The sequence below is a fragment of the Ammospiza caudacuta genome, chromosome 21, assembly GCF_027887145.1.
Source record: "Ammospiza caudacuta isolate bAmmCau1 chromosome 21, bAmmCau1.pri, whole genome shotgun sequence".
Taxonomy (NCBI): Eukaryota; Metazoa; Chordata; class Aves; order Passeriformes; family Passerellidae; genus Ammospiza; species Ammospiza caudacuta.
This window is the reverse complement of record NC_080613.1, coordinates 3,788,656-3,811,734: the sequence shown is the minus strand read 5'-3', so window position 1 is coordinate 3,811,734 and position 23,079 is coordinate 3,788,656. Positions and strand designations below refer to the sequence as shown.

Below are 23,079 nucleotides of genomic sequence, written 5' to 3'. Positions count from 1 at the left end.
CTTGCAAAGCCACAGGCTGCCTTCCCCAGCTAGACCTGAGTCTCCACAGTACCCTCTAATTCAGCTTTGCTGCTGTTCCATGTAAGATGCATGATGCAAGTCACAAAGCAAAGACCTGAAGGCCTTTATTTATTCTGCTGCAGCTGCTGTGAGCCATTCCTGACTTCAGGAAGGACTACTTGCTGCAAATAGGCCGATTGACAAAATCCTCTGGATTTGTCTTAAGAAAAAAAAAAATGGAGATATTAAAATGTAGTTTGCAGCCAACCCCAATAGAAAAATGTATTTTTGTGATTACTATTGAAGTTCAGTTCTCCCAAGCTCAGCCAAATCACACTGGTGGGAGCTCAGTTTGCAGGGATTGCTTCAAGTCTGTTTGCAGCTTGATAACCTGTTTGCTCAAACTGCTCTGGAATTCCAGGTGCTTCAAGTATTTAGTGATCAGGCTCCTGTCATCCATAAAAGTCTGCTCTTGACTGTAGCATGAAGATGTTTCTTCCTTCCCCTCACAGAGGCACCTTCTGTATAAATTTCTTGTACCACAAGAAGGAAGTTGCAGCACACAAGCCGTACCTGTGAGAGAATCACACGTTGGCAACTTTCCAGGGTGGACTGGGCCTCCCTAAGACAGCTGCAATAACCAAATCAAACCACCTGGCACAAGCTGTTTAGGTTAAAACTGGCCTTTTGTACCTCAAGGGCTCCTCCAGAGGAGCCTGGGCCTGTCCCCCAGGTGGGCTGGCCCCTTACCAGGTGACAATGTACTGCATGTGCTGGGGTTGGTTCCTTACCAGGTGACAATGTACTGCATGTGCTCGTTCCTCAGGCTCACCCTGGTCTGGCCCCCGATGGGTCCCCCTGGGACTGTGCTTTCTGTGGGGACAACACAGCCAAGGTAAATCCTTACCTGCACAGTGTGGAGCTGCACTTTGTTTAAGAAGGGAAGAAGGTGATCCATCTGGTGGATACCCTGCTCTCCCTCAGGCAGTGGTGGTCCCAAGTTCACAATCCCAGAATGGTTTGGGTTGGAAAGGACATAAAGCTTATCTCATTCTACCCCCTGCCATGGGCAGGGATACCTTCCTCTATCCCAGGTTGCTCCAAGCCCTGTCCAGCCTGGCCTGGGACACTTCCAGGGATCCAGGGGCAGCCAGAGCTGCTCTGGGCACCCTGTGCAGGGCCTGCCCACTCTCCCAGGAAAGAATTCTTTCCCAATATCCCATCCAACCCTGCCCTCCGGCAGTTTGAAGTCACACCCTTTGCCCTATCTTTGATGCTCCTGACAAAAGTCCTCCAGCTCTCTCATAGGCTCCCTGTCACCTTCAACAGAGTGGGCTGGCAGAGCACAGGGAGAGAACTGAGGGCAAAGGGAGGGAGAGTGATGTAAATTGGATGTGGGGCTGGGCCCCTCTGTGACTTACTGAAATCTGCATCGATGAAGATGGGCTCAGCACCGGTCACCTTGGCCATGGCCTCCAGGTCCCGGTAGTGCCAGCGGTTTTGTTCAATGTTGTTTTCAGGCACAAAGGGTTTCCTTTTTTCTGTTAATCTCACCACCCCTGTGAGATTAATCTCATCTTCAATCTGAGGAGCAGTGCAGAAAGAAAAAAGCAATGTTTCAAGATTGATTTCATATTCTGACACATCAAGTCCTGTCAGGAAAATGAGGCACTTGAAGGGTCTAAGCATAAATGAAGTGGTTGTTCCCGGCAGTGGGGCAGTGCTGTAACACAGCAGGGAAAAAAGCAGAACAACAGCTCCTTGTTTGTAAAACACGTTATTTACTTAACAAAAAGGTGGGAATTAAAGGTTTGTTGTCTTTGAAAATTGCAATGACTAATTAAATCACCTCCCATGATGCTGAACATAGCTCCTGCCTTTCTGGATTGGTGAGTGGTGCCTCTGGGTAACCAAGGGGCACAAAGTAACACCCCCCATTCCCTGGATCCCCCTTACCTGTCCCTTCAGCCTGGTCTCTGGTTTCAATTTATTCTTGGGCACGAATCCTCGGTTGACTAAGATCGTGACCCTAGAGTTACATAAAGAAGCACTGCTCAGGAGTGGAAGGGAATTTATTCCTGCTGCTGCTAGAACTAAAGACCAAAGAAAGAAGCAACCCACGTGTTAGTTGCCACTTCTGCTGTCACCTGAATGCACATTATAAAGGAATTTAAATACAATTTCAATTGGAGCCTCAGTGATGTCACAGACTGAGAGATACCTTTTAAGGCAGGGAAATATGGGTTGGATATTAGGAAGAAGTTTTTTGCAGAAAGGGTGATAAAGTTCTGTAATGGTCTGTGCCTGGGGAGGTGGTGGAGTTACCATCCCTGGATGTGTTTAAGAAAAGACTGGATGTGGAATTGGGTGCTGTTGCAGACATCTTTTCATTAAAATACTTTCATTAGGATTTTTCTTGCTGAGAAGTTGAGAAGTTTTAGCAACAAAATGTAAACAATGGTTATCTGCTGCTGTGGAATGCAACAGGTCCATCTGTGACTGGCCCATCTTGGATGTTTATAATTAATGGCCAATCAAGGCTGAGCTATCTCAGGGTCCGAGACAGCTAGCTTTTGTTACCATTCTTTTCCTTCCTATTCTATTCTTAGCTAGCCATCTGAGAGGAAACCTTTCCTTCTATTTCTTTTTAGTACAGTTATAATGTAATATATATATTGTAAAATAATACATCAAGCCTTCTGAACATGGAGTCAGCATTCTTGTCTCTTCCCTCACCTGAAGACCCCTGTGACCACTGTCACAGGGTGCCATGGTTTAGTTGAGGTGTTGGGGCTGGGTTGAACTTGATGATCTTTAGCGATTCTGTCAATTCTGTGAGTGATAGATACAAACCCAACCACCAGGATTCAGATTTTCCAAGGAGAAGTGCGTGCCCCCATGGAGCAGGGCCCTCCTGGACTCACCCCAGCTCTGTGCAGTAGAAGGGGGTGATGACGTTGGCTCCGTTCTCCGGGTGGGACGAGATCCTGCCGGCCTCGCGCGCCTCGCGCTGGGGGTCCAGCAGGGAGCGGGGCAGCAGGTACAGCTCCTTGGAGTGGTCAAAGCGCCCCCGCACCCGCACGGGTCTGTACTCCAACTCCTTCAGCTCCATGGGGCTGCAAGGAACAAGAAAAAAACAAAATCATGGCTATGCTAGGTGAGTTCAATCAGGAGATTTTATTGCGGGATTCTCCTTTTCCCTAATGGTTCACTCTGATGGAGCCTGTTGTGTAGTAGATAGGGTCAGGCATTCGGAAAATCTCGCGATGTTACGGAAAGCAGTAGAGTCCCTCTCCCCCTAACTCCTAGTGATAAAGGATCACCCAAGAATGTAGTCCCCCCTAACATTAGTAACTTTCTACTCCTTACTAACCAATTACAGTAAAGTAAGACCCCCTGACGTAGGGAAAAAACTTTCCCAGTATAAAACCCGACGAGACGGGACAATAAAGGTCTTGAACCGTCCACCATACTGGTGTCTGCGTGCGTTCTTGGCCCGAGTGACCCTGGGGAGTGGGTCGCCGTGCCGTCTCCTCAGAACCAGGTCGCCTCACCTTGCATCGGAAGGCAACACTGTTGGCAAACAGAGGCAGAACACAAACTCATGGAATATGGCTTAATGTATTTCAGCTGTCCCAGAGATGATAGAGATGATCAAGAGCATCCAGGGAGAAGTTTTCCACAATATCTGCAACCCAGGTATCACAGAGCAGGTGGACTCACTGCCCGTGCATCCAGCCATGGCAAGTGTTTCTTTTCCATCCCACACCATGAAATCCAACAACTGAGCCCTTCTGAGAATTGTGCCAGGTGACCAAGTGGCCTTAAAAATCTCTCTCACATCTGGCACAACTGCTCCACATGTCCTGCTGCTGCTCCAAGACTCCCTGGTGCAGTAACAATTCCTTTGGGACACCACAGACACCCAAGTCCTCTTTCCCCAGTGAGATCAAAAATGCCATGAATTACATCCCACATTCTCCTGAACAGAGATTCATCCTTCCCCAAGCATTTAGAGTATCCCACAGGAAAGAACTGACATATCCTTTTACTAAAAATAAATAAATTATCAGGATGTCTTTCTAATTTGCTGGTACATCCCAATTTCCATTGCATCCCTTCATTTTCATGCAGGTCAGTTCAGCACAAGCTCATTAGTGCACAGTCCATATCTAATATTCCCAATCAGTACTCTGTAGACAACAAACCATCCCTGCTTTCATACTCTAATGTCAGAGGGATGGGATCTGCTCTGGTTCTTGATGCCAGCTGTGCAATCAAATCTAATTTCCACTTGCGCCGCTGAACCTGGAAATAAACAAACACAAAAGAAACTCCTTAGGGTAGAACAGAGCAATGTGACAACCCCAGCAAGCCTTAAAACCTTGGTCATAATTTTATCATCAGACCTTGCCTAAATCAGGGTAATTGGAGACATGAATTGAATTTGAGGAAATATTTATACTAAATTAAAAGTGTAAAAAACAAAGACTTCCTTTAAAGACTTACGAGTGGACACTTGGAAAACAGAAATGTAAAATAACAGCAAATCTTTAACCTGCCTGTTGTCTGAACTAAATCAAACAGATGGAAAAACTTGACAGTCCTCAAGTGCTCATTTTTTGAAAAAATGAAATATTTGTTTGTACCTGCCATGTGCCGAGACCAAACGTGGTCAGAGGGACGAGGAGAAGGCCCCATTTCAGCAAGGCATCCTCTCCAGATTTGCCAGCAGCTGCTGTAGAACTTTGTGGTCTGCAGAACCTCAAACAAACATCTACAGAAAACCAGAATGAGGAACAGGATTCAGAGAAGAGATGCCAAATTCCTGCAGGAAATATTACATCTTGGTATTAGGGTGAAACAGGGCAGAAGCCCAGATAAATATTTTCTTACCTTTAGTCTTTTGAATCAGACCAGCACCTCCCTTAGTTAGAGGACATCCAAAAAATGTTCTTCTGATTAAGCACTGTGATGCCTACATGGAATAAGAAAGATCCTTTGTAATGTTGCTGCTTTATAAAACTTCTATTCAAGTGATATTAGAGATTGATGATTGTGTGAAATATTTTTTTTATCCACTGATTTGAGTCTCAAATGAGCAACTGCCTGTGAAACATTATGGGTTAGTCTACAATTTAAATTGAATAAGATAAAATTTCCGTTACGGAGCTGCATATAGCAGAGCAAGGAACTTCCATCTATGCTATCAGCAAACACACAACAGCTTAATCTATTCTTGACAAAAACAAGGGCCTACAGGGGATGGGATGAGGGGGCTGAAACAGGGGACAGGAGGAGGGGACACGATGAGGGGACTGGATCGGGAAACGAGAGAAGGGGACTGGATCAGGGGACAGGATAATGGGACACGATCAGGGGACAGGATAATGGGACATGATCAGGGGACAGGATGAGCGAATAGGGTGAAGAGATAGGAGCAAGGGACTGGATCAGGATGAGGGGACAGAATGAGGGAACTGGATCAGGAGACTGGATCAGGGGACAGGACGACTGGACATGATCAGGGGACAGGATCAGGAAAAGAGAGAAAGGGACAGGATGAGGGGACAGGATATTGGGACACGATCAGGGGACAGGATAAGGGGACAGGATAATGGGACATGATCGGGGGACAGGATAATGGGACACGATCAGGGGACAGAATAATGGGACACGATCAGGAGACGAGATGAGGGGACGGAATGAAGGACAGGATCAGCGGCTTACCCGTCCCGGTCCCGCTGCCCCGAGGCTCCCCGGGCCCCGCCGCTCCCTCAGCAGCCTGGGCGCCGCTCGCAGCACCAGAGCGGCCATGGCGGCCCCGGCCCGGCCTGGCCCGGCCCCGCTGCCCCCGCCCTGCCCGCGGCCCGGAACGGGAAACGCGGCCGGGCCCGGCCCCTCGCGATGGCGGCGCCGGGCCCGGGCAGTAGCGCGGCCGTGCCGGAGGTGCCCGAGGCGGAGCGGCTGTTCCTGAGGCAGCACCCGCTGCTCAGCCCCGCGGGGCCGGGCAAGGTGCGGCCGTGGGAGGGCTGTGAGGGCTGGGGGGCACCGAGAGGGTCCTGAGGGGATGGGGCCGTGATGGGGACGGCACCGCGTGGTACCCGATGGGCTCGGCTCCAGCCAGCTCCTGCCTCCAGGGGTTTGTCCGGCCGTGGTCTGTCCTGCGCTCCCCAGCCCTGGGGTGGATACGGGAAGGGTGATCAGACATTGGAAGGGGCCGCCCAGGGAGGTGTCCCCATGCCTGGAGAAGCACTGGACGTGGCACTGAGTGCCATGGTGTGGTTGACAAGGTGGGGATCGGTCACAGGTTGGACTCTAATGATCTCAGAAGTTCTTTCCAACCCAATGGATTCTGACATTCAGTGGGATAAACCCCTGGGTTTCCTGACCATCAGTGTGTTTTTCAGGTGAGGTGCAGGCTGACAGGACACGAGCTGCCCTGTCGCCTGTCGGAGCTGCAGGCTTACACCAGTGGCAAGAAGTACCAGCGGCTCATAAAGGCAGCCAGGGAGTTCGACTATGGCACGTTTGAGCCCCACATAGTGCCCAGCACGAAGAATTTGTACGTATTCTCCCTCCTGTGTGTTGTGCTTTACACTTTGTTTAATGTCTGAGGACATAAAGTGGTTGGGCTTTATGAAGCTCTTAGGTCTTTATGGATTTGGGGAGACTGGGAAAAGCTTCATAAAGTATTTATCAACTTTGAGCAACTTGCAGTGCTTGTGAATGAAAAGTTCTGAAGTCATGCACACTTTAACTCTGTTGCTGGTCCTTTCTGTGTCAGACACCAGCTGTTCTGCAAGCTCACCCTCAGACACATCAACAAGCTTCCAGAGCATGTCCTGCGTCACGTCCAAGGGAAGCGCTACCAGAAGGCCCTGAAAACGTGTAAGTCGCTTTTCTGAAGCTGTGCCAGGCAGCATTTCTTTTCTGAGCTGTTAAGATTCCAGCCTCTCTCTGAAGTGGGTGGGACAGCTTTGTTTAAATTGACAGCAGTGTGTTACTATGTGTCCTCCTCAGCTAGGAAGGAAGGTCCCTGATATAGGGAGCAATTGGCTTCTAGCAAATACCTTGGAACATCCTTCTGTAAGAGTATCAGCTCTGAAACTCCCCCAGGGAGTGTGTGATCTGTATTAACATCTTCTCTGGTCCATAGTGTCACTGTAGATGTATATTTGGAGCATGCTGGACTTTGGAGTTGCATGTCTTACAAGCTTGAGCTGGGAATGGGAGGATTGAGGGGCTGGGCAGCTGCTCAGTGCTGCCTGACCCTCTCTCTCAGATGAGGAATGCCAGAGGGAAGGAGTGGAGTACGTCCCTGCCTGCCTGAGACAGAAGAAGCAGCGGGCACAGCACCCTGATGACCAAACAAATGGGAGCAAGCAGCCTCACAGGAAAGAGGAGTTCTGGGAGCCAAAATCCAGTGAAGAGGATGGAGAGGACACAGACGACAGCATGAGTGACCTGTACCCACGTGAGTGAGAACCTTGGTGACATCCATGTCCTCAGGGGAGTTGCTTGGTTAATTGTGTCCCGATTTCTTTACACTGCTGCTGATGCTGGTGTGCCAGAGGCACCTGACTTCGTCCAGTTGGGAGTCCTGGGTTTTGGAAAAGCTTACCTCCACCAAATAAGAAATAATTGATGCTAATAATGAGTTGGATCATGCAAGGTGTGAGGGAAGGGATACAAAATCTGCTGGGATTTGCTGTTTTAAGAATCTCCACTTTCCATGTTTCTCAGCAAATCTTTGACAGAAGGTGGTTAGGGTGTTCTCCTGACTTAGATCTGGAGGTGCAAATCCATCTTGTAACACATGGCACCACCTGTGCTGACATTCCCAGAATGGGAACAGAAAGAGCACCCAGGCACATTTCCAATAAAACACCAGCATGTTTATTTCCCAAGTATTTCAGTAGTGACACGTGGTGACTGGAAGCGGCTTTAAAGCAAAGTGGGGGGAGGCAGAGCCTGTGTGCACAGGGAACTGATTTTGAGCTGAATCTTTTTTAGCTGCACTCTTCACAGAAAAAACCCCAGCAGCTGCAGAGAGCACAAAGGGCAGCGATGACTTTGTGACAGACAGCGAGGACGATGGCACCAAGCAGAACAGAGAGCACGGGGCAAGGAGGGACAGCAGCAGAGCAGCTGGCAAGAGAGGAAAGGTGGGAGTCATCCTCTGCCTGCAGCAGCAGGGGGTGTGGAGCTGGGATGCCAGCCCGTAGGTGTGCCAGCTATTCCTGTCTGGGAACCAGCAGAAGGTGCAAAGCTGCTCAGAATAGATTTTTCCCTGTGTGCCAGACAGTGACTTGCATCCCGAGGTGTGAATTCCTGCCATATTTATGGCAATATTTATCCTGCCTGGGGTAGGGAGGGATGTTCCTGCCTGTACAAAGAGCTCATCTAGGCTGGGATCCTGCCCCACACCATCATAGAAGGAAAGCTGATGTGTGTCCTGTGGGTTCTGTAATTGTTCTTCAAACACACAAAAAAAATTACTGTTTTGCAGTCACAGAGTCCCTCTAGACCATTTTTCTGCCACTGCCTTACTTTATAAATGTCTCAAAGTAGAAAGTTAGGGCTGGATAAAGTTAGGATTCATTGCTGCAGGGAGCCTGTCAGTTTGTACCTAATGAAACCATCAGAAAGGGCTGCTGAGCTGCAGGATCCTGGCTCCATGGGCAGACTTGGGCTCATTCTGGCTGTTGAAGATCATCACACTCAGTTTCTGTTTAAGCTGTCTCAGGCAAGGCTTGATCTGCATGTTGGAAATAAGCTGATTAACTTTCATTTTTCCCTACAGAAACAGACAGGCCCTTTAAAGAAGAAATTCAAGAGCCATCATCGAAAACCCAAAAACTTCAAGAAAGCAACCAACGGGAAATAAATTTTATGATAAATACCTGGACTGAAGTCTGTTGTGTAACAATTCCAGAGGGAGCACAGGATGAAGTGTCTGCCCATTCCAGTTAACTGTTAAAGGTGTGGAGGGGAATAATGGGCTGGAATTAAGTTGCATTCCAAGAGATTCAATCCAGCCCCACACTGAGGGAAGGATGAGTGCTGCAGTCAAGTCCAGACAGCTGAGTTTTTTACAGAAAGCTGTTTTTTCTTAGGCAGGAAAGCAGAGCAGCTCAGCTGAGTTTTTTACAGAAAGCTGGTTTTCCTTGGGCAGGAAAGCACAGGAGCATCACCAGCCGCACACGCCCAGTGGATACAAAGATGCCGTTGTTTTATTTTGATTGTTTTCAAAAATCAAAACATTTTCAAACACAACTAAGGTACAAAATACAGCATAAAATGAGAATTTATACTTATTTCTTTTTTTTTTTTTCCACATAGAAAGCAAAAATATATTCAGAATGAATTCCAGAACACTTTGCAGAGCCAATTGGTAGCTGACATCCTGCTTGTGAGAGCTTCTCAGCCACGGGGAGAGGTCACTGAATTTCTGGGAGATGCACAAGTACAGCAGTGTATGTAGGAAACCAGAATCTTCTGCATCAGGACTCACAGTTAATAAATCTGCATGTTGTGCTGCCTAGAAGTATCTGATAATGCCCTCCACCTAACTGTGCCCCTGGAATACTGAAATATTCCTGCTGCAGGGGACAGCAGCAGTTCCTTTCCTAGGGTCTTTTGTTGGAAAGGGGACTTGATTTTTGCAGAGGAAACTGGTCAATATTTCAGACTAGTGTGTCATCCAGCTCCTTAGTTAGACAGGACACAAGGAAGTTGAGAAAGACAAGGGGCTACTTGCAGGAGTAGTTTGTGTCATTTATAAATACTATGAACATCAACAGCAGTTCAGGTATGTGAGAGCGGCTGCCTTGATCAGTCTAGAACTGTTGTAAGACCTGCAGTGGAACAGTGAAACCTCCTGTGCTGCAGATCTGGCACTGAAAGGACCAGTTCAGCCAGGAAGAGTCAGGAACACAGAACACTTTGAGGTGAAGATTTCTCTTGCAAAACTTTCTTGAAAAGAAAGCCATCGGTGACCTGACCTTAATGCTGAATTCCCCTCCCATCAATCTGGACATGGGGGTTGGACTAGGTGATCTCCAGAGGTCCCTTCCAACCCTAATTATTAATTATTCTGGGATAGCAACTGGCTTCCTCCAGCAGCAGCACATCTTGCCCTTACAGAGGCTATTATCCCCTTAAGATGATGAAATCACTGGTTTAACTTTCAACAGTGCTCTTCTATTTTTCATTAGTTCTTTCAGCCCAGTTTTCTCTCCTAAAAAGCAACTGTTTAACTGAACTGTCCAGGTGAGTGTCCTTATCAGGAGACCCTGGGGAACAGCTCCCACTGGAGATGTTCAGCTGAATTCCTCCTTGAACAAAGAGGGGAGGCAACAGAGCAAGGAATCAGTGTAATGGCAGGAAGTTGGTAGGGCTCATGCTGTCTAGAATTCCTCCACAATCTAGTGAAACAGGTTCTCACCTAGTTGACTAAGAGAGGACACAAAGCCTCCCCTGAGCAGCACTAAGCATGGTCATGGCACAGAGGTCGTGGCACTGAGAAGCCAAACAGGGCCTTCCTCTCCTCACCCTCCTGAGCTCCTCCCAGGGAAGGTTCACCCCCGGCTGCTTCTCCACTGCCCAGGCTTTGCACCCCCATTCCTCAGCTAGAACCGTTTGCAGAGTTGGGAACAGGGGTCATTTGCACACTTCTTGCACAGCTCAGGGTGCTCTGAGGTGGCAGAGGAGGATTTCTGAGCTCTCTGTCCTGGAGAGCTCAGCAGCCCAGCTCTTCAGTCAGCTGGGACTCTTGCAGCCAAGAGACTGACAGAAGTGAATCTAAGAAGCAAAGACTACAGATTAGGAGATTGACTGCTCTCATCTGGCAAGTACTGAGTGCACAGAAAAGGGGAGTTTCTGTAATTCTCAAGACATTTTCACCATTAACCTGCAATTCAAATATGAATTTGGGGTATATATGGATGGAAGCTGGTTAATAGCAGAAAGGAGCTTTTATCAGGGAACCTGCAGCACAACTTGGCTCCCTTCTTGGGAATTCAGGAAGGGCAACTTTTGGGGGAAAGAATGTAGAATAAAGAATTCTTTTGGCACAGAATTTTCACAGAATCTAATGTTCTGTCTCTTCAGGATTACCTCCCCCACTTCCTTTAAATCTGATTAGCAATACAGGATTCATGATTAACAATACAGGATTTCCCCTTGCTCCCCTCAAGGGCAGAACTGGGACATGTTAGAAAACCCTCTCCCTTTTCTTACCCAGAAAGGAGTACAACTACTTCCAGGGTTTTCTTTTTTGCCTTCTGTTCAGGAGCAGGAAAGACCCTTCCCTGCTGAACAAAAGGGAATTACAGGCCTCTGAGCAGCAAAATAACAGTGATTTTCTATTTTCTGGATTTTCTTTGATGCTGCTTTCACCTTGATAAGCAATGCTATAACCAGCCATGGAACTCCTTATGCACAAGACAGTTTTGATAAGGGCAAGAAAGGGGACCCACTTTTTTAGTTATACCTACAACCCAACACCACACTGAATGATCCAGCTGTATCTGCTCACCTTTCTGCAAATTTTAAGACATTGCTGACATTCCAGACAGCAACTGTTCTACTGCAATTCACTGAAGCATCAGCAAAATGCAGGTTTCCTTGGGTTAGTTCCAAATCTAGAAAGTTAGAATAGCCTAGGCAACATTCCTTGAAGAAATAGGATTTTATCTATTGTATTACTGGTGCCACAGTAAATCAAATTCAAAACATCTGTGCCTTTTATAGGAAGGGGGCATGTACGTGTAAAACGCTGGCAGTTTTTGTTGAATCCATAGAGAATCAGTTCTGGACTTAGTACAGTATGTCCCAAGAAGTGTTGCTATTCCTGTTACCACTCTTTTTTCTTCTCATCCATGGAGACTCCACCAGGACCCAGTGCAACCACGAGGAGGAGCCCTCCAATGACAGACATGGTCTGGAAGAAATCGTATTTGAGGAAGTCGTGCATGGGCTTGTAGGCTGGGACGGTCCAGAAGGCATTGAAGTAGATGTTGATGCCAAAGAGCCAGATGACCAGAGTCAAGGCAGCCAGCTTAGTCTTGAAGCCAATTGCCACCAAGATAATCAGGGCTGTGCCCACAATGTTCTGCAGAATCTGCAAGGAAAAAAGCCATGAAAAAAAGTCATTTACTTATACAGTTCTTAAATAGTTACACCAACATCAAAATAAAATAAAAACAGATACACCAGAGCAGAGTTTTTAAATAGATGCAGAGCTTGCATAAGTTCAGTTGTCATGGCACAGGTAACCTACCTAGTATTATTTTCTGAAGTATTAATTTTTGTCACAGACATCTTTTAGGAAAAATCCTTTTGCTAGGATCCTTTCTCCTGAGAAGCTGAGAGGCCTCAGAAACGAAATGTGAACAATAATTATCTGCTGCTGTGGAATGCAACAGGTGCATCTGTGATTGGTCTCATGTGGTTGTTTTTAATTAATGGCCAATCACAGTCCAGCTGTCTCAGACTCTGATCAGTCACAAGATTTTATCATCATTCCTTTCTATTCCTTTCAAGCCTTCTGATGAAATCCTTTTTTCTATTCTTTTAGTATAGTTTTAATATATCATTTTCTTTTAATATAATATATCTCATAAAATAATAAATCAGCCTTCTGAAACACGGAGTCAAGATTTTCATATGTTCCTTCATCCTGGAACCCCTGCAAACACCACCACAAATTTTATTTAGAGATTTCAATTGAGCAGATCCTGCAGCCCACCTGGGCACTGGTGCTACATTCTAGTTGCTCAATTCATACTTTAATACTGAAATACTTACAGAAAAGAAGTTCATGTCAAAGTGTAGCAGTGTCATGAACATGAGGACGAGCAGCACACGTCCCCCCAGCTGCATGTACTGTTTTGGGGAGCTCTCCCTCATGGTGGGGACACCAGCAAACATGCTCTTCCCCTCCGAGCGGGACTCAGCCAGAAGCAGCAGCAAGCCTCCCCCAAGGGCAAGATTCCTACACAAATGGGGAAAAAGGAAGAAAAAAAGCAGTTTAGTACAGCTTGCCCTGATCTATATCTGCAAAGTCTTATCTGACAATTTCAGTGAGATAATGTGAGAGTGAGGAGTGACTTGCTGTGCACTGTGGGATGTGTTGGTCTGTGTTAGATTTCCCAGCCCCAGCAGCACTGAGCACAGCCAGCATTTGTGGGAACACAACCTGCCAGGGAAGTCCAGCACCCACCACCCAGGCACAGTTGCTTCAGGGGCTGTTACAACACAAATTTCGTTGTGTTTGAGTTATTCTGTACCTCAGGTTTAGCCATATATGCCAAAGTAGTTCAGAGGTTGCTTTGAGAAAACAGAGCAGCAGCGCTGCTGGGAAGTTACACATTGACAGGGCTGTAGTAAGCCCAGAGTGCAGCTCCTGTGCTGGCCTCCCCTCACAGGGGTGCAAAGGCAACAGCCAGCATCACTCAGGGCCTGACAGGAAAGCTCATGTTTAGAATCTTGTCTTCTCCTTAGAGAAGGTGTTAAGAGGTTTAAAATCCCAGAAACCACTCCTCTGACCACATGCTGTAGCTTTCTGAGAAAATGGCTTCAGTCATGCAGAAGCAGAGTTGCTATTTTAGCCATTTAGGAAATAAAAGCAACTCTGATCAAGTGTAAACAGCTGGTTGAGATCTCAGCCAGGTTAGCAGCAGAAGCACTTGGATCCTAGAGGGTTAGGATTAGTCTTTCCCTTCCTGAGCCTGCTGCCTACAGTTTAACACAGACTCCCTTGATTTTTCAAAAGCTGTCATTTCTTCTTTAATGTAAATGCATCACTTGTAAAATCTTTCTAGTAAATACTATGTACAAATGTCATTTCCTCTGCCCCCAAGTGTCAGTTTTCATTCTGTTTCCATAAAAACTTCCAGAAGCAGGCATACCTCATCAAGAACTTCAGGTCCCATAGAATGCTGTATGCAATAGTCTAGGTAAAGAATAAAACAGGTTAAAACAACACATAAATGACACTGAAGTTCTGAATTTCTGTTACAATCTCAAGTCTGTATCAGACACAGCATAATTTGCTTATAAATACAATATAGTGAGGGAAACAAGGTAATTACATCAGTGTGGTAATGAATCCATGTAACACAAGGAAGGGAAGGCAGAATTTGATTTGTGCTTTAGGACCCCCAAAATTCCCTGGTTTTGTAGGGGAAGGATGCTACTAGACAGGATCCTTTGTGATGGGAACACAGCTGAAGGCCAAAGCAACTGCAAATGCCACATCTGGCTCATTAAGTGACATCCAGGTAAATTGCCAGTTACTTCTGCTAAATTGGTCAAGGTCAAGTATTGAGTGAATGTCTCCAAGCTGACTAATTGCAATTACATTATTGGGCACATCAGGAGAACAGAAGCAGCAAAATAGTTCAATGCCATCAAGGACTGGCACTAAGCCAGGGTGGAGAAAAATTCCAGGGTTGCAAGTTATATTTAAACATGTTGGGAGTATTGGGGCTAAGAGAGATTTGAAAGGTACAGTTTAGAAGGGATGAAATTTAAGCCTCCTACCTGTAATGCTATAATTCCAAACAGTCCAAAGCAGGCATATTGCACAAAGTTCCTACTCAGCACCAGGATACAGCCACCTGAGGTGGGGAAATTGAACACAGTTACACTTGGAAAAGCTCCTGCAGGAATGCTAACTTGGATTTTCCCTTGTCTTTTGTGAAATAACTGTTAGGCCCATCATGCTGTATTCCTTTTCCTTAAAAGGATAAAACCCAAAACCTTTCTCAAAACTTCCATCAGAAAGCACCAACAGCCTCTGTCACTTTAACATGAGGACTGGCAACTGCATTAAATTAAAGTGACTCTACAAAAATACTGAGGGCAAAAAATCTAAATCAAGACACAAGATAAGAAATTGGCAATCAGGAACAGTAAATCAGGGACATAATATAAACAGAACAGGATTTCTCCTCTCTCCTGAAGGAAAGGCTGTTGTGACAGCCTGAACCCACCCAGCAGTGCACTCCTTCTGGGATTATTTTGATTCCTGGGTTTTGGAAAAATTTCTGACACAAGCACCTCACTCAGGCTTCAATGCATCCTCTCCAGGATAAGATTTTGCCTTGAAGATGAATGCCCATAAAAACAGGAGGCTGAGAAAGCCTCAAAATTGCCCTGTTTAAAAGAACAGGAGTATTAAATTTGGAGCACTCTGGGTGTGGCATACATGGGTGCATGTACAGAACTGAAACCAGATCGACCTGATGGATTCTTGGCATCTGTGACTCAGAGGCAGCGTGTCACAAGAAACTCTCTATGACTGCTTCCAGGAAAGGCTGAAGCAAGTCAATTCAGAGCTCTTTCCAATTCATTCAGCCCATGTAGTACTATCATTTCTAAGCTGTCAGGAGCTATCAGGAAATCAGCGAGGAATCCCACGCTGCCATGATTAACAGGGCTGAACAGCCCTGTTGGAAAAGAAATGAAATTTAGCAAAATATTTAATTATAGTGAGTCGTGTGTGAACTGGTTTGTTAAAAAGTAGTTTTGTAGCCGTTGAAAGTGTGTGTTGGGTTTTGTGTGTTACCTAGCAGGTAGTCTCAGGGATTTAATAAATAATTAAACTAGTGCAGGAAAGTAAGAATACTAACCTGTCTGGAGGCAGCATACAATGCTCTTAGAATAAGATAAGCAGAGGATTAATGATCTTGTTTGTGAACCAAGGAATGTATCACAAGGGGTCTGTGACCAGGCAAGGGGAATGGAGGACTGTTTCTTGGAGACTTTGTTGTGAATCGCATGTATAAGAGGGAAGCATCCACACGTGAATTTGGGGGCTCGGACTTTGGGACGTGAGTCCCCCAGTTCCTCGGGCCCTTAATAAAGCACCCACAAAACTTATCCGAGTTTTGTGTCATTTATCAATCGGGCAACAGCCCCAGAGACACTTACTCAGCTGCCCAAAGAGGTTTAGGATGACAAAGATGGAGGCCAGGAAGTAGCCACAGTTCCACGTGCCATCGATGTAGTCCCTCTGCTCACTCCACTGGAACCACATGCGGATGCCATCCTCCAGGAAGGTGCTGATCAGGCACAGCCGGGCCACGTGGGGCAGGTACTGCTTGGTCACCCTCAGGAACTGCAGGGACACACAGGGCATTAGCAGGGAAGGCAGGGGAAGGGACACTGCAGGGATAACACAGCCCTGCTCTCTGCACACTGAGATCAGCAGTTCTCATGCACTCAGGGTCACTGACATCCAGAGAGAAACTGGGACTTGGATTTAATGAAATGCTTCTTCACACACAGCAGGGGAAACCTGTTGGCATTCTCCACTGGACTAGGAGTTGGAAAAAAGCAGAATCCAGCAGCACATTTCTGTGTAACAGGAACTGTGCTTTGATGGAGCTCTCACTAATGAAGGCTGACCTTGGTTTTAGGTTCTCTATCTCAGGGTTTCATGTTACAGCTCAGCTATCAGATAGCCTGGAGCTGAAAGGGCAATCCTGCTCCCACCCCTGTGCTCAGGCACTCAGCACCCTGAACAACCCAGATTCAGGGAGCCAGGCTGAGAGAAGACAAATTCTGTACAAATTAAAAAAAAAAAAAAAAGAACTAAATTATTTGCCAAACTGCCTCCAACAGCTCAGTGCAAACAAAGCACATATACTTGAGCAGCAGATCTCAGCTCCACATAACCACTGCATGGAACTGCACCCTCTGTCCTCAGGGCAGGTTTTTATTTCCATTCAAAGGAGCATCCTCTGTAGAAAGGAAACAGAGGTTTACAGCCACAGTTCAGTGCAGTGGTTAAAAGGAAATTATATCATCAGGCAACAGATGCTGAGCTTCAGTTTTTGGGAATGGAAGATGTATCTGGGCCCCCTTCATCTTGCAGGCTCCTGGATCAGTTTTGTCTGTAATTACAACAATTAAAGGAACAAATACAAAATTGCCAGAGTCTACAGAGTTGTGTTCTATAGGGCTGTGGGGTGCACAGGAAAGCTTACTGCCTCTGGGTAAGGACAAGTGTCTAATTGTCAACCCATTTTCTAGGCAGCACTAGTTATTACTTAATTGAGACTTCCAGCAGGAAGGAGACAAAAGCCACTTCTGACAGTTTATTCCTGCCAGCAGCAATCAGTCAATACTAAAAGCTATGCAAATGACAAGCCTAGCTCACTGTGCAATTACAGATTATCACAAGCAAAAAAAATCAGCAAACATCCTTAATGGTCAATTAAATAGTTAATATTGGAACAAACTGCACTGTTGTACTACCTGCATCCAGAGTCTAAGGGTCAAAATTCACCTTAATCAAGAGCATTTTAAGTGCAGCTGTACTCTGCCTCCTGAAGGCTGCCACTTCAGGCTTTTTTAAGCCATGTCAACAGTTGGATGAATGAGTCAGAAGAGAATTTCTGATCTTTGTCACTCACTGAATGAGACACACATCTTGGCTTACAGCTTTCCTCCCTCCTGGGTTTCACTGTGAGGTCGAGGAAACTTGCTGAGGAATACTAAGAATAAAGTTCTTACAAACCAGAAGTCGTTTGTAAGATACTGAACAAGCAACTTTGGTCTAGAAAGAAATGAGAGAAGATAAATGCTGGGGATCTGTAAGGAAAGGATAAAAACAGTGCTGAAAGGCTGAAAAAAGCAGCAAATAGACAACATCTTCCTCCAGGCCTCATCTTTGCTGTTTTGAAGTGGGAGTTGTCCTCATTTTCCCCTTCCCTTGAACCATGAAGAGCACAGGTGAAGGATCCAAGAAGACATTTAACATTTACCTGTTCTCTTGGCACACACAGAGGGAATTTAACACTGGCTATTGAACACGAGTGCACACATCCAATGGGCTCCAGACAAGTCAGAGAAGCTGCAGCCCATGGCTGCTCCAGTGCTAAGCAACCTCAGAGCACACACAGCTCCTGGAGCTGCACTCAAATTGAACCCTCTGCACACAGCAAACTCAAATAAGCTTCAGAAACAGCCTGTGGGAACAAAAAGCCAAGCCAAAGGAACCAGGAGATCCAGAGAGAAAGGAAGAGAACAACTACAGGAAGAGAATGTAACAGGCATCAAGTGATCTCACAATTAGAGGATCTGGGTGTAAATCACTCGAGTAATTTAACTAAAGATGGAACAAATGACAAGAAACAGGAGAGCTCCAGCAGTGGGACTCAGTGAACAGCACCAGGCACCCTGGGTTTAGCCTTGCACAGCACCAGCACTGAGTGCCTCAAAAGCTGCACCCTGAGCCCACTTCCTTTAAGATTCACATAGATAAAGTGGCACACATGGGAAAATTGCAGTTTGATTTGTGCAGCTAAGAAATGGGACCTGAAACACACCCAAATCCAAATCCACTGATGGAGGCGGCAGCATTAAACTCACAACATTAAAAACTACACGGCATTTTCTGCTCTGGGCTCAACTGCTCTCCACATGTGCTGTCTCCTTGGAAGAAGTGAAACATCATGAGAAAAGACAAGAAAATGCTAAATAAAACTATTTTAAAGAAGAACAGCTGGTTGTGTGCTGGCAGCCAAGTCACTGACATATGCTAGAGGGGCTTTGTGTTGCCACTTCCCCCTCTAATGGGATTAGAAAGGCAAATATAGATTTAAATGCTCCTTTAAGTTTAATGACCAAAGATGTACAAGAAGATCCAGGCATCCCTCAACCAAAGCTCTGCTCAACCCCTCGTTTTTCTAAAGGGGGACTGAAATTTTCAAAGCCATAAAGGCCTGACCAAAAGAGAGGGAATAAAGTGATTCATTTGGATCCAACCTCCAAAAGTTTCAAATTTGCTGAAAGTTCACTCTGTTTTGATGAAAGTGCATAAAGCATGGTACAATCACAGGTATTTCAAGTCCAATAAATGGACATGAGTTGGGAATTTTTGCAGGTATGTTCTGTCCAGGCACAAAGCTTTTTCCTTTGTATTCATGTATCAGGGAAATTCTGATTATGGTGAGGAACAGCACTCTGCTCATCTGTACAGAAACCCTCCTGAGCTGCACAGCATTATTAGTCTGGAGCTTCTGATAAGGCATATCCCAGATAACTTGAACACTTTTAAGGGATTGCTTTATTCTGGGACACCACTGATCATTCCTGGAAAAGGATGCTCAATCCACAGAGAAAAAAAAAATAATTCACTTTCTTTCACCAGCTTGGATACATTCACTCAAAGAGATCCCACCCCAAAATCACAGGGACAGCAAAACCCATCACATTCATTAGCCCAGTGCCTACAAATACTGTAAAAAACTGGGAATAGCTTTCCCATTTATTTCCAAAGGCAGGAAGAGGGCTCTGACCCACTAGAGCATTGTCAGCAATATTAATTAGATTTTTAATTGCAGGAAGATTTCTCAGTGCTCTTCCCTTCTGTAGTGTGCTTTATACCAATTCCCTTTTCCAAAAGGCTATTTATTAATGAAACCTTTAAAATGGTACTTTTAGTAATTTATTGCATTTTACTATCATTCTTCATGGGAAAATTTTTCCTCAGCCTAATCAGAACAGGCTACTTGGCTTATAATGATAAACAATCAGTGCATTACCATGGCAAAGTTCTAGAGAATACTTCCAAATTCAATTTTTTTAATCTAACTGACAAAGTTCAGAATAACAATGAATTTTTTTTTTCCTCCCTTCCATTTTCTGCAAAAGAGGATATTGAGGACAAGAAATAATGGGTTCAAACTAAAATGTAAACTGGAAATTAGGGAGAAATTCCTCCTTGTGAGGGTGGGGAGGCCCTGGCACAGGGTGCCCACAGAAGCTGTGGCTGCCCCATCCCTGGCAGTGCCCAAGGCCAGGTTGGACAGGACTTGGAGCAACCTGGGAGAGTGGTAAATCCATGGCAAGGAGCAGAACAAGATGGGCTTTAAGGTCCCTTCAAACCTAAATGGTTCTGTGATTTTATATCAGAATTATCTGGACAAGATACATCAGCATTTATCTTAGAAAATGAAATAAACTCCCCCAGTCTGGCTGTCCCTGCAGCCCTCTCACTGCTGTGCAATGACTCAATAGTCTCCTTGCTTTTTTGTTCAGGAATCTTTTTTTTTTTTTTAATAGCAGAAATGCCAAGCACCCACATTCCTAAGGATTTATTCCTACAGATTATTACAGACACTAGGAAAGCTACCTGAGGTCTGCTCCCTCTTAGGAAGGGATTACAAAGGAGAGACAATCCTAAACATTCTCTGCAGGCTCCAGATACAGCTATTTCCAGTACTTGGTGGCTCCACTGAAGGGGTTGCCAAGTAATATTTTAACAAAATCACTAAAAATCAGCTTAGTTTCTGAGGATGTAAATTATTGAGTTAGTAACACTGGGCTGGTGTTAGTGTCCCCTCACTGCAATTCCTTCCAGCTCAGAGCAGCCTATTAACACCATCTCACCCCCAGTACTGCCTCACTTGTCCTGAACATGGAGATAACTGAACCAAGTGGGGAAAAAAATCCTCAAATTTTTCTCCGGCCAGTTCAGCTCCCCAGTTCAATGACAGAAGTGCTGGTGAGAGAGAAAAGAAAGGGGAATGTAGCCTTGGGAGAAGTAGGACAAGCCCTTTCACTGACAACTTAGCACAGCTCACCTCTGGATTAAAGCCACTCACTACTGCTGAGCATCCTGGCATCCAGGGCATAATTTGTTAATTCAAAGGGAAATTACAGTATCTGAGAAAGGCTAAACCCTGCTGTTTGAATTTAAGGAACAGATTATTCTTGCTTTTGTAAGAGACATTCAGGATTTGCTGATAAGCCATGGAATTAACTCTAACATTCTCCCACAGGGGTTTTATGCTACAGAAATTAAGGCTCATTATGTGTTGAGCACTAGTACAGAGAGTGGAAAAAGCAAGAATTTCACTGAGAATGCATTCAGCTCCCAGCACAGCCATTGTCCAGCCTCCACCAGGGGAGTTTCAACACAGTTTGAGTCCAAACATTCCAAGTACTTTTTTTAATCCAAGATGAACTAACAGCTCCTGCAATGCCAAGTGTTAACTCCACAATATATACCAAAGGTTAGTGTTTAGCAAGTCACTCCTACATTGGTGTGACACTGAGCTTTAGCAACACAGACAGCACTGAAAGTTCTGACTGAGCTACCAGGCAGAATTATCACAGCAGTTATTACTCAGAACACCATAAAAATTCCTTTGCAATCTGCTGGTAAGAGGAGCAAAACTCTAAATTCTGCAGCTTAAGGCGAGCCTCATCTTTAAACAGGATGTGGCCAAGCACAAGTGAGTTTGTGCCATTTAAAACTCACTTCAGGAGGAGGAAAACTACATTTAAGCTGGACAAAAGAGCTTTCAGCAGAGTGAAAAAAGGGGTGTTAAGGACATCTAGAAATAACCCCACAGGAATAAATAGAGAGGTGTTATAAAAAGGTCAGGACAAGCATTGCAAATTTTGGCAAGAAATGTGAACACTGCAGTGATGGTTTATTTCTTCTCTAAAGGAGCAAGAGGACAAGGTAAACAGAGAATGACTAAGGTAATCCAGATATCCCTTAAACTGAATATTCCACACGCGACAAAAAGCTTTAATCTAAAACTCTAAATCGAGTTTTCCTTCTTCCACCTGGGGGTGGGGAGGAAGTGCAGAACAGGTTTTCCCAGTGAAATCAGTGAAAGACAGAGGCAGCACAGCCCCCTCAGAGCTGTGACGTGTTATCGTGCACCACACAACTCACACTAAATCACAGTGGTTGTAGAACCAGGCAGAATCAGATTTTCCAGCCAATTTGCTGAATATGATTACTTGCTGCTTCTCATTGTCGATTAGATGAATCACCATGACTGTGAAGATCTTTGCAACACCATCCCCAGCAGAGCAACTACTTACACTCAAAATAATCCTGTTGTCAGACATTGTAAGAGATCACAAACTTCTATTTAACAGAGAAATCACTCGGGCCTCCACTGAAATAAACGTAAGAAGGTTTACAAGACAACGTCAGCTTGTTCGCTTTCCTTTTGCCCCAATCCTGAGCACAGCACCACGGTGCTGACCAACCTTTTCCAGTGTGGGCTTCCAGAAATACATCAGGGTTCCACGAAATCACAGAATGGTTTGGGTTGGAAAGACCCTAAAGTAAATTTTGTTCCAAACCTCGGACGTGGGCAGGGACACCTTCCATTAACCCAGGTTGCTCCAATCCCTGTCCAGCCTGGCCTTGAACTCTTGCAGGGATCCAGGGGCAGCCGCAGCTTCTCTGGCAGCCTGTGCCACCCTCACAGGGAGGAATTTGTCCCTAACAACCCCTGTCAGGTTGGATAACCCGGGCACTGTCCCATCCCTGCCAGCTCACACGGGTCCCCCACACCCCTCTGTGCCCTCTCCACCGGCCGGGAGGGTTCCTGCTCTCCTTCCATTTCATCCCTTCCCAGAGAAGCGCTGTCCCCAAGGAGAACGCGGTGTCCGAGGGCAGGGGCGGCCGCTGGGCCCGCGGCGGTGGGAGCCGGGCCCGGGGTGCCCTCGGAAACAACTTACAGGAAACTTACAGGAAAGATGGAAACAGAAACGGGCAGCGAGAAGGCAAAGTAGACAGGCTACAAATTGAAAGACAGGAAACTTAGGCTGGGTATTGGGAAGGAATTCTCCTCTGTGAGGCCGTGGCACAGAGAAGCCGTGGCTGCCCCTGGATCCCTGGCAGTGCCCAAGGCCAGGCTGGACCGTGCTTGGAGCAGCCTGAGCCAGTGGAAGGTGTCCCTGCCCATGGCAGGGGCTGAACGAGACGATCTTTAGGACCCCTTCCAGCCCAAACCGCTGCACGGCTCCATAATTCCATACCCCCACCGCCCCGCCGCAGCGCGGCCCCGAGGCGGCAGCGACCCCGCCGCCATCCCGGCCTGCCTCGGCCGGGCCCCTCAGCGTGGCCCCGCCGCACAAAGGCCGCCGGGCGGGCGCGGAGGTGGGGGAGACGAGCAGGCACGCACCTGGTCGGCGAAGTCCTCGGCGGTGTTCATAATGTCGTTGTGGCCCATGGCGGGGCCCGGGCTGGCTCGGGGCGGGCGGGGCGGTGGCGGGGCCGGGCCGCGCTCGGTGCAGGCGCTGCCACGT

General features: G+C 46.4%; 3 protein-coding genes across 4 annotated transcripts; 1 reads left to right on the top strand and 2 right to left on the bottom strand.

Moving 5' to 3' along the window:
* Positions 1 to 100: 100 nt before the first annotated feature.
* Positions 101 to 5,834, bottom strand: LOC131566775 (surfeit locus protein 1). The gene is made up of 9 exons (XM_058818166.1): positions 5,731 to 5,834; positions 4,897 to 4,978; positions 4,650 to 4,777; positions 4,226 to 4,308; positions 2,925 to 3,116; positions 1,957 to 2,029; positions 1,422 to 1,584; positions 792 to 873; positions 101 to 573 (listed from the first exon to the last, which is right to left on the bottom strand). Exons 1-9 carry the CDS (start codon positions 5,815 to 5,817, stop codon positions 507 to 509), a joined length of 957 nt encoding a protein of 318 aa, XP_058674149.1. The 5' UTR covers positions 5,818 to 5,834; the 3' UTR covers positions 101 to 506.
* A 62-nt stretch (positions 5,835 to 5,896) lies between these two features.
* Positions 5,897 to 8,909, top strand: SURF2 (surfeit 2). Its single transcript, XM_058818126.1, has 6 exons — positions 5,897 to 6,015; positions 6,411 to 6,565; positions 6,788 to 6,891; positions 7,286 to 7,477; positions 8,017 to 8,168; positions 8,807 to 8,909. The coding sequence occupies exons 1-6, from the start codon at positions 5,908 to 5,910 to the stop codon at positions 8,888 to 8,890; spliced, it is 795 nt and encodes a 264-aa protein (XP_058674109.1). The 5' UTR covers positions 5,897 to 5,907; the 3' UTR covers positions 8,891 to 8,909.
* Positions 8,910 to 9,218: 309 nt separating this feature from the next.
* Positions 9,219 to 23,074, bottom strand: SURF4 (surfeit 4). Of its 2 annotated transcripts, none has more exons than XM_058818124.1 (6): positions 22,956 to 23,074; positions 15,943 to 16,129; positions 14,551 to 14,627; positions 13,917 to 13,960; positions 12,814 to 13,000; positions 9,219 to 12,127 (listed from the first exon to the last, which is right to left on the bottom strand). In XM_058818124.1, exons 1-6 carry the CDS (start codon positions 23,001 to 23,003, stop codon positions 11,861 to 11,863), a joined length of 810 nt encoding a protein of 269 aa, XP_058674107.1. In that variant the 5' UTR covers positions 23,004 to 23,074; the 3' UTR covers positions 9,219 to 11,860. The 2 variants fall into 2 exon arrangements, with proteins under 2 accessions (XP_058674107.1, XP_058674108.1); XM_058818125.1 differs by lacking the exon at positions 22,956 to 23,074 and adding an exon at positions 21,862 to 21,938.
* Between the last annotated feature and the right edge of the window lie 5 nt (positions 23,075 to 23,079).

Coding starts and splice junctions, on each gene's coding strand:
- LOC131566775 (XM_058818166.1), bottom strand. CDS start 5,817: ATGGCCGCTCTGGTGCTGCGAGCGGCGCCCAGGCTGCTGAGGGAGCGG. Junction 3,117..4,225: donor CCCATCCCTCTGACATTAGA/GTATGAAAGCAG, acceptor TGTTCCTTGCAG/CCCCATGGAGCTGAAGGAGT. Junction 874..1,421: donor CTTCATCGATGCAGATTTCA/GTAAGTCACAGA, acceptor TTGTCCCCACAG/AAAGCACAGTCCCAGGGGGA.
- SURF2 (XM_058818126.1), top strand. CDS start 5,908: ATGGCGGCGCCGGGCCCGGGCAGTAGCGCGGCCGTGCCGGAGGTGCCC. Junction 6,566..6,787: donor GTGCCCAGCACGAAGAATTT/GTACGTATTCTC, acceptor TTTCTGTGTCAG/ACACCAGCTGTTCTGCAAGC. Junction 8,169..8,806: donor CAGCTGGCAAGAGAGGAAAG/GTGGGAGTCATC, acceptor TTTTCCCTACAG/AAACAGACAGGCCCTTTAAA.
- SURF4 (XM_058818124.1), bottom strand. CDS start 23,003: ATGGGCCACAACGACATTATGAACACCGCCGAGGACTTCGCCGACCAG. Junction 16,130..22,955: donor CCGAGGACTTCGCCGACCAG/GTGCGTGCCTGC, acceptor GTGTCCCTGCAG/TTCCTGAGGGTGACCAAGCA. Junction 14,628..15,942: donor AAACCTCTTTGGGCAGCTGA/GTAAGTGTCTCT, acceptor TCCCCACCTCAG/GTGGCTGTATCCTGGTGCTG.